We start from the raw sequence: 13,467 nt of genomic DNA, 5'->3' as shown, positions 1-13,467 counted from the left end.
TACAAAAATGCCATTGCTAAGTACACCATGCAAATGACATAAAGGAAAGGAAAGAAAAAAAGAGATATAGGATTATTAGTGCTTGATGGAATTTGGGTGTGCCTCAGGGGCACTGTTGTGGGAGTAGCACTGTAACACTGTCATTGTCATCCCCTTGTGCATCCAAAGGTTCCATTGTTCATCAGTTTGCTGGAGCGGGCAACAGTAATGTCTCCATTGTGAGATTTGTTGTTACTGTTATTGCATATTGAATACAGCACGGGTAGCTTGCCAGGGTCTGCCAGGCAGGTGAGATACTCTTGGTAGCTTGCTGGGCTCTCCTAGAGGGACTGGGCTCTCCTAGAGGGACCCAAACCCAGGTCGGTCGTGTGCAAGGCAAATGCCCTACCTGCTGTGCTATCATTCCAGTTGATTCTCGGCTATTTGGCTAAGATCAAATGTAGTATCAAGAGTGTAGTGAAAGTAGCTAAAATAAACCTTAAACACTCTGCTGGAGGAGCTAAGGCGAATCCAATCTTATCTTACAATTTTTTATCTGTCAGCATTGAAAATAAACTATAATTGTTGCAGGTTTGAAAGATATTTAGCCATGTTAAAAACTGCACTAAAGCCAAAAGGCACATGAAAAAATGTTCTACATCACTAGTCATCAGGAAGATGCAAATCAAAACAACAATGAGATATCATCTCACACCACAGAGACTGGCACACATTCAAAAGAACAAAAGCAGCCAGTGCTGGCGTGGATGTGAGGAAAAAGGGACGCTCCTTCACTGTTGGTGGGAATGCCAACTGGTCCAGCCTTTCTGGAAAACAATATGGACAGTCCTTCAAAACCTAGAAATTGAGCTTCCATATGACCCTGCAATACCACTTCTGGGAATATATCCCGAGGATGCAAAAGAGCACAGTAGAAATGACATCTGTACCTATATATTTATTGCATCCCTGTTCACAATAGTCAAAATATGGAAACAACCCGAGTGCCCTAAAACAGATGACTGCTTAAAGAAACTTTGGTACATCTACACATAGAATACTATGCAGCTGTTAGGAGAGATGATGCCATGAAATTTTCTTATAAATGGATAAACATGGAGAGTATCATGCTAAGTAAAATGAGTCAGAAAGAGAGGGACAGACATAGAGGGACTGTACTCATTTGTGGAGTGTATGGTACCATCACATGAAGCTGACATCCAAGGACGGTAGATACAAGGGCCTGGGGGATTGCCCCATAGCTGGAAGATTGCTTCATGAGTGGAGGGGAGAAGGCAGACAGAATAGAGAAGGGATAACTAAGAAAATGATGGCTGGAGGAACCAGTTTTGATGGGAGATACATGCCGAAAGTAGATATTGGACCAAACATGATGACCAAACATGATAACCTCTCAGTGTCTATGTTGCAAACCATAATGCCCCCAAATCGAGATAGAGTATGGGGAATATTGTCTGCCATGGAGGCAGGGGGAAGGTGGGAAAATGGGGTTATACCCCGGGATATTGGTGGTGGGGAATGTGCGGATGGGTGTTTGATCATTGTGAGATTGTAACCCAAAATGAAAGCTTGTAACTATCTCATGGTGATTCAATAAAATTAAAAAATAAAAAAAACTGAAAAAAATTTTAAAAAATGAAAAAAAACTGCACTAAACTATAAGAGTTTGTGAGGTATTTCTTAAAGCTAAGAAACCTTTTTTTTTTTTTCAATTTTCTGGTTGTCATTTTTATTTTTCCACCCTAATTTCCTTTCTTTTTTTAAAAAAAAATGTTAAATCACCGTGAGATAGTTACAAGCTTTCATGATCTCACAGTGATCAAAGATCAAACACGCATCCCTTCTCTAGTGCACATTCCCCTCCACCAATATCCTGGGTATCCCCCTCCTTTCCCACCCTTCCCCTGCCTCCATGACACACAATATTCCCCATACTCTATCTCTATTTTGGGGCATTATGGCTTGCAACACAGACACTGAGAGGCCATCAGGTTTGGTCCATTATCTACTTTCGGCACACATCTCCCATCAAAACTGATTCCTCCAGCCATCATTTTCCTAGTGATCCCTTCTCTATTCCATCTGCATTCTCCCCTCCGCTCATGAAGCAGGCTTCCAGCTATGGGGCAGTTTTCCTGGCCTTTGTATCTACTGCCATGTGCTTATAAATGGATAGACATGGAGAGTATCATGCTAAGTGAAATGAGTCAGAAAGAGATGGACAGACATAGAAGGACTGCACTCATTTGTGGAATATAAAGCTAAGAAACTTTCTCAATAAACTATGCTATTCAGGAGTGAATATACTGCTACACTGAGGGTGACATTCCAACAACAGTGCTGAAATGTTAGAAATTATTCTTTAAGTTGCATATTATCAGAAAGAATTTTAATCTGATTATATAGAAGACATGAAGTTGAGCAAAAGTTCTAAGACCTGTTTAAAAAATAAAATATTATGGATTATTTCTAAAAAAATATACTCTTTGGTGGGCATAGCAATAGTACAGTGGGGGGGGGGGTTAAACCAATCTGGGTTCAATCCTAGCATTCGATATTATCCCCTGAGCACTGCCAAGATTAATTCCTGAGTGCAGAGCCAGGAGTAACCTGAGTGTCACTAGTGTGGCCCAAAACAAACAAAGCAACTTAAGTAAAAAAATGAATACTTAAAATAATGGCAGTACAGGACCGGAGAGATGGTACAGCGTATAAGGCACTTGCTTCTCATGTGACCAACCTGTATTCAGTCCCTGGTACCACATGCCCACCCCCCCAATTGAGCTAGGAGTGAACGTTGAGTGCAAAGCCAGGAACAAACTCTGAGCACAATCAAGTGTTGTCTCCAAAACAAAACAAAACAAAAAAACAGTAAAACTACTGACCATGAGCCACTTTTGAAAGAAATATTATAATAAAAACCATAGATGGTAATGCCTATCACTGTGGTGTTAAAAATAGTTGTGAAGGGGTAATTCCTGAGCACAGAGGCAGGAGTAACCTCTGAGCATTGCTGGGTGTGACCCCAAAAGAAAAAAAAAAATAACAGTGTTGAAGAGACCTGTGCAACAGCCCAGCAGGAAGGGCATTTGCTTTGCATGTAGTTGACCCAGATTTGATCCCCAGCATCCTGTATTATCCCCTGAGCACTGCCAGGGGTAATTCCTCAGTGCAGAGTCAGGAGTAACCCCTGAGCATAGCCAAGTGTGACCCTAAACGCAAAAAAAAAAAAATAATAAACAAAACATAAAAACAATTGTGAAAAGATAATATAATAACAGGAAAGATTTCCAGATAGCTTATTGTATGTGTAGAAATAACCAATTTTGGGGGGTGTTCTGATAATAAGAAGACATTAAAAATTATCTCAGAAAAAATTTCTTGTTATTACTATCAAAGTACTTATTTAATTATTGAAATTCAATATAAATCCATACCCTAAAACATATAAGTATTTATGTTCCTTTAAACCAATGTTTTCTCAATGGAGAAATAAAGCTAATTTGAAGTGGCTATAGAAAAGTCAATTAATTATGAAACTTACATTCATGTTCTATTTTATTTTATTTATTTATTTATTTTTATTGAATCACCATGTGGCAAGTTACATAGTTCTTAGGGTTATGCCAGTTATACAATACTCAAACACCCTTCCCTTCACCATATTCCATCACCAACCACCCCAGTATACCTCCCACCTCCCGCCCCCTCCCATCCCCCCAGTCCCCCCCTTGTAAGTGATAAGTTTCATTTCGTTTACTCTTTATCTTGATTACATTCCATGTGTCAACTCATAACTCACTATTGTTGCTGGAGCTCCCCCACCCAAGAAAAAGGCAGTCCTACTGCCAAGGAATCATTTGATAGTTTTCCATTGCTGAGAATGTAGAGATATTAAGTCCCGCTGTTTGTTACATAACTTTTCTTCATTTTTTTTCCCCCCTCCTTCCCGCACCACCAAGTTCATGCCTGCTTAGTAATCTTCATAGTATGATTGACGCCACGCTGCCTGACCGAGGGAGAAGAAACCTAGAAAGATGGTTATTTCCCGTCATCAGCCGGCGTGGGGCTATAGCTTAGTTGATAGTCTAGCAGCATGTCTGCAAGCAGTTTCTGGAACCAATAGTAGTGCACTGGTATCGGCCCCAGCTCCACCAGCATCCCGCTGTTCCATGTACATAATTTCTTTTGTTTCTTTATATCCCGTTCCCAGGCCACCAGGTTCGTGTCTGCTTAATGGACATCATAATATAGTTAACGCCACGCCACATTTCTTCCCAAGAAAGAAATATTTCTTCCCCTCAGCCGGCGTGGGGTTATAGCTTAGTTCAGTCTAGAGAGATGGCTACCACTATGATTGCCTTCAATATTTCAACAAAAGACTTACTATTCTTGTTAGGATTATCCCCCCAAAGTCCAACCCGTTACAAAGGAACCATTTCTTATTGCTGATGATTAGATGACATTAGGTCGCGCGGCCACAGCAGCGGTCGCACGGTTTAGGGTTTCTGTATAAAGTCCAGGGAAAATTCTGCCTGAAATTCTATCACTACAATCTTTTACCCTTTTATGGTGCTCATAAGATGGGAAAATGTAGAGAAATACCGGGCCCCCGCAGGGGCACCTGGCGGAAATGCTCAGTTCATATACTGGAAGTTTTTCAGTGGGCTGCTGGTGTCCAAAGTAGCTCTTTTGGCCTCCTCGGTCATGCTGGAGCGGCGGCAGCGGCTAGTGGGTCAAGTTCTATTTTAAAAAGAAAAGCATGCCATCTGTGGTTCTTGAGGATATTAAATTACAGCATTGAGTTTTCTAATCTTACACTCAGGTGATCTGAAATTTTTTCTTTTCTTATTTAAGACATCCAATGACACCTTTGAAATTCCACTCATGTTAACTGGAAATGTGGTATTAAGAAAAAGACTAAACTATGAAGATAAGACTCGCTACTATGTCATCATCCAAGCTAATGTGAGTATTCAACTTTATTTTTGTATTCCTCTGAACTAATGCAGTTTAAAAAAATCATCTTTTATATATGCAAGTGCTCTCTGAGACTGTACAATAAACTTTATAACCTCAACAGCATAACTCTGGCTTTAGTGAAATTTTAATATTGTCTGCTAGATGGGATAGGATGCAGTGAAAAATAGTTTCCATGAGCTCTGTTCTTCATTCTCAGAATCATTCATACCCAATCCTCTGCTTGTTTTTAATATTTTTATTGAGTCTCATAAACCAAGGATATGCAGCAGAATCTCCAGGGAGTAGACACATTAATAAGACAGATTACTGGACTCAATCTTAGACCTCTGAATAAAATATTTAGAGGATAAATTCATGCTTGCATTTCTATTAACTTCTCATGGGATAAAGTCCACTAAGGGTTTTGAATAGCTATTGAGTAAGAATTTTTTTTTAATTTTCCTGCCTATCATTTACTGCATAGCTCCCCACTAACTACTAGCTACACTGTTATCATGAACTATATATGTGGGCACAAGTCAACAGGAAAAAAATATGTTTGCTTATTATAACTAGATAAATAATTGTATCTCAAGTTGTTTCAACCATTAAAGTATACCCACGAAAACCAATTATTTGTCTCCTTATACTCTGCCTTTCTCTGAAATTTGACTGTTTTTACCAATTCTTAATCTCCCAGAACTAGAGAGAATTGTACCATAAACTCATTTAATCTGAGAAAAAAAATCCAAGCATCTCTCCCATCCAACTTCTCCACTTCACAGTACTGGATCACAAAGCAAGCACTTCAGGGGATTTGTCTGGTGTGGAGGCATTGAAGAGAGGGACTGAGGCACCCCTGCAGGTGCTTTTTCTGAAATGTCAGCATTTCAGGAAAGAAATTTGAGGAAGTATGTGAAAGGAATGAGTACGATGCATGTATTACATGGTTTGGTTGGCCTTCTAGATCTGAGCATCGGGGAACAATGATGACCTCAAAGCAATAAAAAAAAATAGTTGGGCTGAAAATATAGTATTGGGCTTAAAGGCACTTGCCTAGAAGACTGTTCTAGGCTCTAGAAGATGTCACAAATGATCCCTGAACTTAAACGAGGAATCATCCCTGAATATTGCCAAATGTGGGGCCCCAAAACCACACTCCACACTCCAATCCTAATCCTCCTGATCCAGCAAAAAAATTTAATTAATTAATTAAAAAGGAAAACCTCTCAACAGCAGAATGACTACAGCTGAAGAGAGAATTAGTGAGCTTGAAGATGAGCAACAGAAAGCCCACAGGCTACAACAGACAATTGGAAAAGATATTAAAATAGCTGTAGGGCGAATCAGAGACCTAGGGGATGATGCCATGAGGAATAACATAAGAATCATTGGAGTTCCAGAAGGACAGGGAGGCAACCCTAATGAGAAAGCCACAATTAAAGAAATTGCTGAAAAGTTTCCAGAGCTGGATAATGCAGATGTTCAGATCCTAGGAGACAGAAGAGTGCCAGCTAGAAGGGACCCTAATAAAAAGAACCCAAGACTTATCATAGTCAGAATGATGGATGCCATGGATAGAGAAACAATACCGCAAGCAGCAAGGTCAAAAAAAATCACATACAAAGGAGCACCCCTTAGATTCACAGCAGATTTATCAGAGGAAACCCTTCAAGCCAGAGGACAGTGGTGGGATATAGTGAAAAAGCTCAATGAAATGAATGCTTCACCACGAATACTTTATCCGGCTAAGCTCTCATTTAAACTCAAAAAATCCATACACAATTTCATGAATAAACAACAACTAAGGAACTTCATAGACTCAAAACCAAGATTAAAAGAAGGACTAAAAGGGCATTTGTAAGACAAGGTAAAACCCTATAAGAACAACAAACCCCGCAGAAAGATGATAGAAAACCCCCTGACAATAATCTTCCTCAATGTCAATGGCCTAAGTGCACCAATTAAAAGACACAGATTGGCAAAATGGATTCAAAATAAAACCAAACATTCTGCTACCTACAAGAAACACACCTGAACAGTCAGCAAACACAGACTGAAAGTCAAAAGATGAAAAACAATACTGCAAGCAAACAACTCCCTCAAAAAATCTGGGGTTGCAATACTAATATCCTACAATATAGATTTCAGGTCGAAAAAGATTAGAAGGGACAGCGAAGATCACTTTCTATTTATAAAGGGATATGTACAACAGGAAGAAATCACACTCTTAAACGTATACACAACTAATGAGCAACCAGAGAAATAGTTAAAACAAGTCCTAACAGACTTTAAGGAGGACATTGCTAGCAGCACAATAGTAGTCGGAGAATTCAACACCACCTTATCACCTCTGGATAGATCGACAAGAATAAAACTCTCCAAGGAAATACTGAGACTGAAGGAAGGAGTAGGAGAAAGAGGCCTAATAGACCTATACAGGGCTTTACACCCGAAAAAGAAAGAATACACATTCTTTTTCAGTGCACACGGAATATTTTCCAAAGTAGACCATGTACTGGGCCACAAAACATACTTCAATAGAATCAGAAAAATAGAAATTGTATCAACTACCTTCTCAGACCACAATGCGCTGAAGATAGAAGCTAACCACACACAGAGACAGAGAATCAAAGCAAACACCTGGAAATTAACAGCTCAGTGTTGAACAGTGAGTGGGTCAGGAAGGAAATCAAGAAAGAAATCAAGAGATACCTCAAAACAAATGAAAATGAAGACACGACCAACCAAAATCTATGGGACACACCTAAAGCTGTGTTAAGGGGAAAATTTATAGCTCTGCAAGCATTCCTTAGGAAGGAAGAAAGGGTCTACACAGACAGCTTGACTTCACAGCTCAAGGCCTTAGAAAAGGACCATAAAAAGGAACCCAAACCAGACCAAAGGAAGGAAATAATAAAAATTAGAGCAGAAATTAACGATATGGAAACCCAGAAAACAATCCGAAAGGTCAATGAAACCAAGAGCTGGTTCTTTGAGAAAATAAACAAGATTGATAAACCGCTAGCAAGACTCACAAAGAAAGAGAGAGAATACCCTAATAAACTGAATCAGGAAAGAAAAGGGGGACATAACAACAGAAACCAATGAAATTCAAAAGATCATCAGAGACTACTTTGAAAGTCTATATGCCATGAAACAAGAGAACCTAAAAGAAATGGATAAATTCCTTGACTCCTACAATCTCCCAAGACTGAACCAAGAAGTCTTGGAATACCTCAATAGACCCATTAATATCAAGAAATTGAAACTGTGACCAAAAGTCTCCCCCAAAACAAAAGCCCAGGTCCAGATGGATTCACTGATGAATTCTTCCAAACATTTAAAGAAGACCTGTTGCCAGTTATCCTCAAGCTTTTCCAGGAAATTGAAAAAACAGGAACTCTCCCAAATAGTTTCTATGAAGCACATATCCCTAATACCAAAAGCAAACCAAGACACCACTAAGAAAGAAAATTATAGGCCAATATCCCTGATGGACACTGATGCAAAGATCCTCAACAAAATATTAGCAAATAGGATCCAACAACTTATCATAAAGATCATACACCATGACCAAGTGGGATTCATCCCAGGGATACAAGGATGGTTAACATTCGGAAATCAATCAACATAATCCATCACATCAACAAAAGTAAAGATAAAAACCATATGATCATATCAATAGATGCAGAGAAAGCATTTGACAAGATCCAACATCCTTTCATGATGAAAACCCTTACCAAATGGGTTTTGGAGGAACTTTCCTCAAGATAGTCGAAGCCATCTACCACAAGCCTATGGCAAGCATTATCCTCAATGGGGAAAAACTAAGGGCCTTTCCTCTAAGATCAGGCACAAGACAAGGATGCCCACTCTCACCACTTCTGTTCAATATAGTCCTGGAAGTACTTGTGATAGCTCTTAGGCAAGAAAAAGATATCAATGGCATCCAGAGAGGAAAGGAAGAAATCAAACTCTCACTATTTTCAGACAGTATGATACTATATCTAGAGAAGCCTAAAGCCTCTACTAAGAAACTCTTAGAAACAATAGACTTATATAGTAAAGTTTCAGGCTACAAAATCAATACCCAAAAATCCATGGCCTTCCTCTATGCAAACAATGAGACAGAGGAAAGGGACATGAAAAAAGCAATTGGATTCACAATTGTGCCCCAGAAAATCAAGTACCTTGGAATCAGCTTAACCAAGGAAGTAAAAGACCTCTACAAAGAAAACTATAAGACGCTACTCCATGAAATAAAAGAGGACATGAGGAAATGGAAACATATACCCTGCTCATGGCTAGGGAGAATCAACATTGTCAAAATGGCAATACTGCCCAAAGCATTATACAGATTCAACGCGATCCCTATAAAGATACCCATGATATTCTTCAAAGAAATGGATCAAGCAATCCTGAAATACACAGGGAACAACAAACACCCATGGGTTGCTAAAACAATTCTTGGGAAAAAGATGACGGGATACATAACCTCCCCAACCTCAAACTTTACTACAAAGCAGTAATAATCAGAAAAGCATAGTACTGGAACAAAGGCATAGCCTCAGACCAGTGGAACAGGGTGGAATATCCCTACACACAACCCAATGTATGACCATCTAATCTTTGATAAGGAGCAAGAAATGTGAAGTGGAGCAAGGAAAACCTCTTTAACAAATGGTGCTGGCACAACTGGACAACCACATGCAAAAGAATGGGCTTAGACCTCAACCTGACACCATGCATAAAAGTCAGATAAAAATGGATTAAAGACCTCAACATCAGACCCCAAACCATAAGGTACATTGAAGACAAGGTCAGCAAAACCCTCCACGATATTGAAGCTAACGGTTTCTTCAAAGATGACACGCAACTGACCAACCAAGAGGAAACAGAGATAAACAAATGGCACTACATTAAACTAAGAAACTTTTGCACCGCAAAAGATACAGTGACCAGAATACAAAGACAGTCTACAGAATGGGAAAGGATATTCAACCTATACCCATCAGATAAGGGGTTAATATCAAGGGTATATAAGACACTGGTTGAACTCTACTAAAAGAAAACATCCAACCCCATCAGAAAATGGGGTGAAAAAATGAACAGAAACTTTCCCAAGAAAGATATATGAATGGCCAAAAGGCACATGAAAAAGTGCTTTACATCACTAATCATGAGGGAGTTGCAGATCAAAACAACCATGAGATACCACCTCACACCACAGAGAATGGCACACATCCAAAAGAACAAAAGCAACCGCTGTTGGAGAGGATGTGGGGAGAAAGGGACCCTTCTACACTGCTGGTGGGAATGCTGACCGGTTCAGCCCTTCTGGAGAACAATATAAATGCTTCTAAAAAATTTATAAATTGAGCTCCCATTTGACCCAACAATACCACTGCTAGGAATATATCCCGGAAAACAAAAAAGTAGAGTTGAAATGACATCTGCACTTCTATGTTTATCACAGCACTGTTTACAATAACCAAAATCTGGAAAAACCCGAGTGCCCGAGAACTGATGACTGGTTAAAGAAACTTTGGTACATCTATACAATGGAATACTATGCAGCTGTTAGAAAAAATGAAGTTATGAACTTTGCGTATAAATGGATCAACATGGAAAGTATCATGCTAAGTGAAATGAATCAGAAAGAGAAAGACATATAAAGTTTACACTCATCTGTGGAATATAAAATAACAGAGTAGGAGACTAATATCTAAGAATAGTAGAAATAAGTACCAGTAGGTTGGCTCCATGGCTTGGAAGCTAGTCTCACATGCTGGGGAAAAAGGCAGCTCAGATAGAAAAGGGAAGACCAAGTAAAATGTGGTTGGAGATCCTTCGCGGTAAAGGAGGTGCATGCTGAAAGTAGACTAGAGACTGAACACAATAGCCACTCAGTACCCCTATTGAAAGCCACAACACCCAATTGGAGATAGAGAGATCAAAAGGGAATACCCTGCCACAGAGGCAGGGTGGGGTGGGGAAGAGATGGGATTGGGGGGTGGGAGGGATACTGGGTTTATTGGTAGTGGGGAATGGGCACTGGTGGAGGGATGTGTTTGCAAACATTATATGAGGGAAAAACAAGATCGAAAATGTGTGAATCTGTATCTGTGCCCTCATGGTGATTCATTAATTAAAGAATAAATTAAATTTTTTAGAAAAGACATGAAAGGAGAGAAAGGAATATCTGTTCAAGAGAGAACACAGGTTGAGAGGGCAAGGCCAGGATCTTGTGAATTATAAGGACAACAACAGGTTAATATGAAAAAAATAGTTCGTTCAGGTGAATATGAGAGCAAACAAACCAAATGCCTCCCCTTTCAGCTCAATATTAAAATTTGTTTAATACTGTAAGGTAAATGGTTTAATATTGTAAGGTAAATCTAAGGTAAATGGTGGTGGAGGAGAGAAAAAATTATTATCTTTTATTTTATTGAATCACCATGAGAGTGTTACAAAACATTCACCTGTAAATTCCAGTCATACAATGATCAAGCACCCATCCCTCCAACAGTGCACATTCTCCACCACCAATGGCCCTAGCATACGCCCTCCTTTCCAACCCTCCTCCTGTCTCTATGGCAGACAATTTCTCCCATACTCTCTCTCTACTTTGGGGCAGTTATATGATATTTCATTCTTATCAAGGGAAAGAATATTTCAATGGTAAGAAAATTATTTGGTAATTTCTAGGCAGAAAACTTGTGATAATATTTGTCTGTGCAGATGTCTGGTTTGATTTTTCTTAGCCAGAGCGTTCCTATACCGAGGATTTACTAGGCATCCTCACTTCAGAAATCTTTTTGTTTGTTTGTTTTTAAGTGGGCTAAAGGCAGCCGCAGGAAACGTCTATTCCTCTATAATGAAATTTAAATGACTTTAGTTTAAAATAATCTCTCTATAAGTCTAAGAGTGCACACTCCATAGTTTGAATGCTTAAAAATTTTAGTCCTCATATTTTGATCATAATCTTACAATAGACCTGCACATCGTAGTTAAAATACAGATAGGCTGCTATTGGAAAATTCCACCAATAGATGTTTTTCTATTTGATACCGTACCTGAGAACATGTAATTTTGTGACCTTCTTGAACAACTCATTCAGGAGAGAACCTGTTTGAAATGAATGAAATATTGCATGGAGCTGAAAAAGAAGATTTGCTTTTCTTTATTTTTTAGGCTACAAGGGCTGTTCTTAGGACTGTCTGCTCAGGGATCACTCCTGACAGGGATTTTGGATATCAACTGTGGTTCCGGACATGGAAATGGGGTAGACAGTGTGTGAGACAAGCACTTTAGCCCCTGTACTCCTGTAAACAATCCCAACAGCTCTACTAAGGATCATTTTTAAATAGGGAAAGAGCTTAAGGGTCAATGTTTTATATAAACTCATGCAAGTTTGAAACCCATCGTGAAAAGCAACATAAGTTTTAAATATTTTTTAAAAAGAGAAAAACATCTATATAATCCTCAAATGATCACAGGCCATTTCATTCTCTTTGCTTCTCTCTCACACAGGACCGTGCACAAAATCTGAATGAACGGCGAACCACCACCACCACCCTCACAGTGGATATTCTGGATGGAGATGACTTGGGTCCAATGTTTCTCCCTTGTGTCCTTGTGCCAAACACTCGTGATTGTCGACCACTTACCTATCAAGCTGCCATACCTGAGCTAAGAACTCCGGTAAATATCCTTTCATCTTTTCTTCTTCACTTAAGTCTCTTTAACGGAATAAAACTTTGTTCAGCTATTTCATAGGTACATTAAGTGTGGATAACAGACTTTTTTTTTAACACTAGGTGACTGAAATATATGGAAATAACTATGGAAATGTTTTTCACATAGAATGGGAATTTTTTTAATATAAAAAGTACAAAGTGGAAAGTATGCCGTATGCAACAAACTATTATTATGTAAATATTTTCAAGAGCTCAGTTGATAACATAATCTTGGAAATTCCAATACATAATTCCAGTATTTCCTTAATTTCACATGTAAATATAGAAGTCTTAAGCCAAGGGACATTTAGGCAAAAAAGACACTATTAGTTTTTAAAATATTTGAAATAATTTTGGGGATTTTACCTTGTGAATTGGAGGTGGGCATTAATTCAATCCTTAATGCAATGTTTATTTCTTAACTATGCATTGTAAAGGAACAGAAATGTGAGGAATGAATGACAATTGTCTGCTTTTGATTTTGCATTGGTTGTTTGCTTTTACTTTTTTCTAAGTCAAATGGAGCTATAAATTGTTGTCAGCCTTGAATTCACATCATAGAGACCTCCTTGAATGGCAGATATTCATGTGAGATAATAAAAATTATAAGGAAAATGGTTCTCTTGCTGAGTTGATATGTCAGCGTATATCCTTAAAGTAATAATGATAATGATGATGATATGATTATGATGATATGATGATGATACTTTCAAGAATTAAAATCACTAAGAGATAATTCTAGCTTTACTGTGTCTCTGCAAAG

At 38.7% G+C, this 13,467-nt stretch overlaps 1 protein-coding gene across 1 annotated transcript in view; it reads left to right on the top strand.

The window, feature by feature from the left end:
* The window catches only part of PCDH15 (protocadherin related 15), a 1,456,321-nt gene that overhangs the window by 1,070,562 nt on the left and 372,292 nt on the right, over positions 1-13,467 (top strand). Inside the window, exons 9-10 of the mRNA XM_055118856.1 lie at positions 4,858-4,968; positions 12,499-12,669. Coding sequence (XP_054974831.1) covers positions 4,858-4,968; positions 12,499-12,669 — 282 coding nt within the window. The remainder of the gene's footprint in view (positions 1-4,857; positions 4,969-12,498; positions 12,670-13,467) is intronic.

Source organism: Sorex araneus, chromosome 11 (genome assembly GCF_027595985.1).
Source record: "Sorex araneus isolate mSorAra2 chromosome 11, mSorAra2.pri, whole genome shotgun sequence".
Classification (NCBI taxonomy): domain Eukaryota; kingdom Metazoa; phylum Chordata; class Mammalia; order Eulipotyphla; family Soricidae; genus Sorex; species Sorex araneus.
This window is presented reverse-complemented; position numbering and strand designations above follow the sequence as displayed.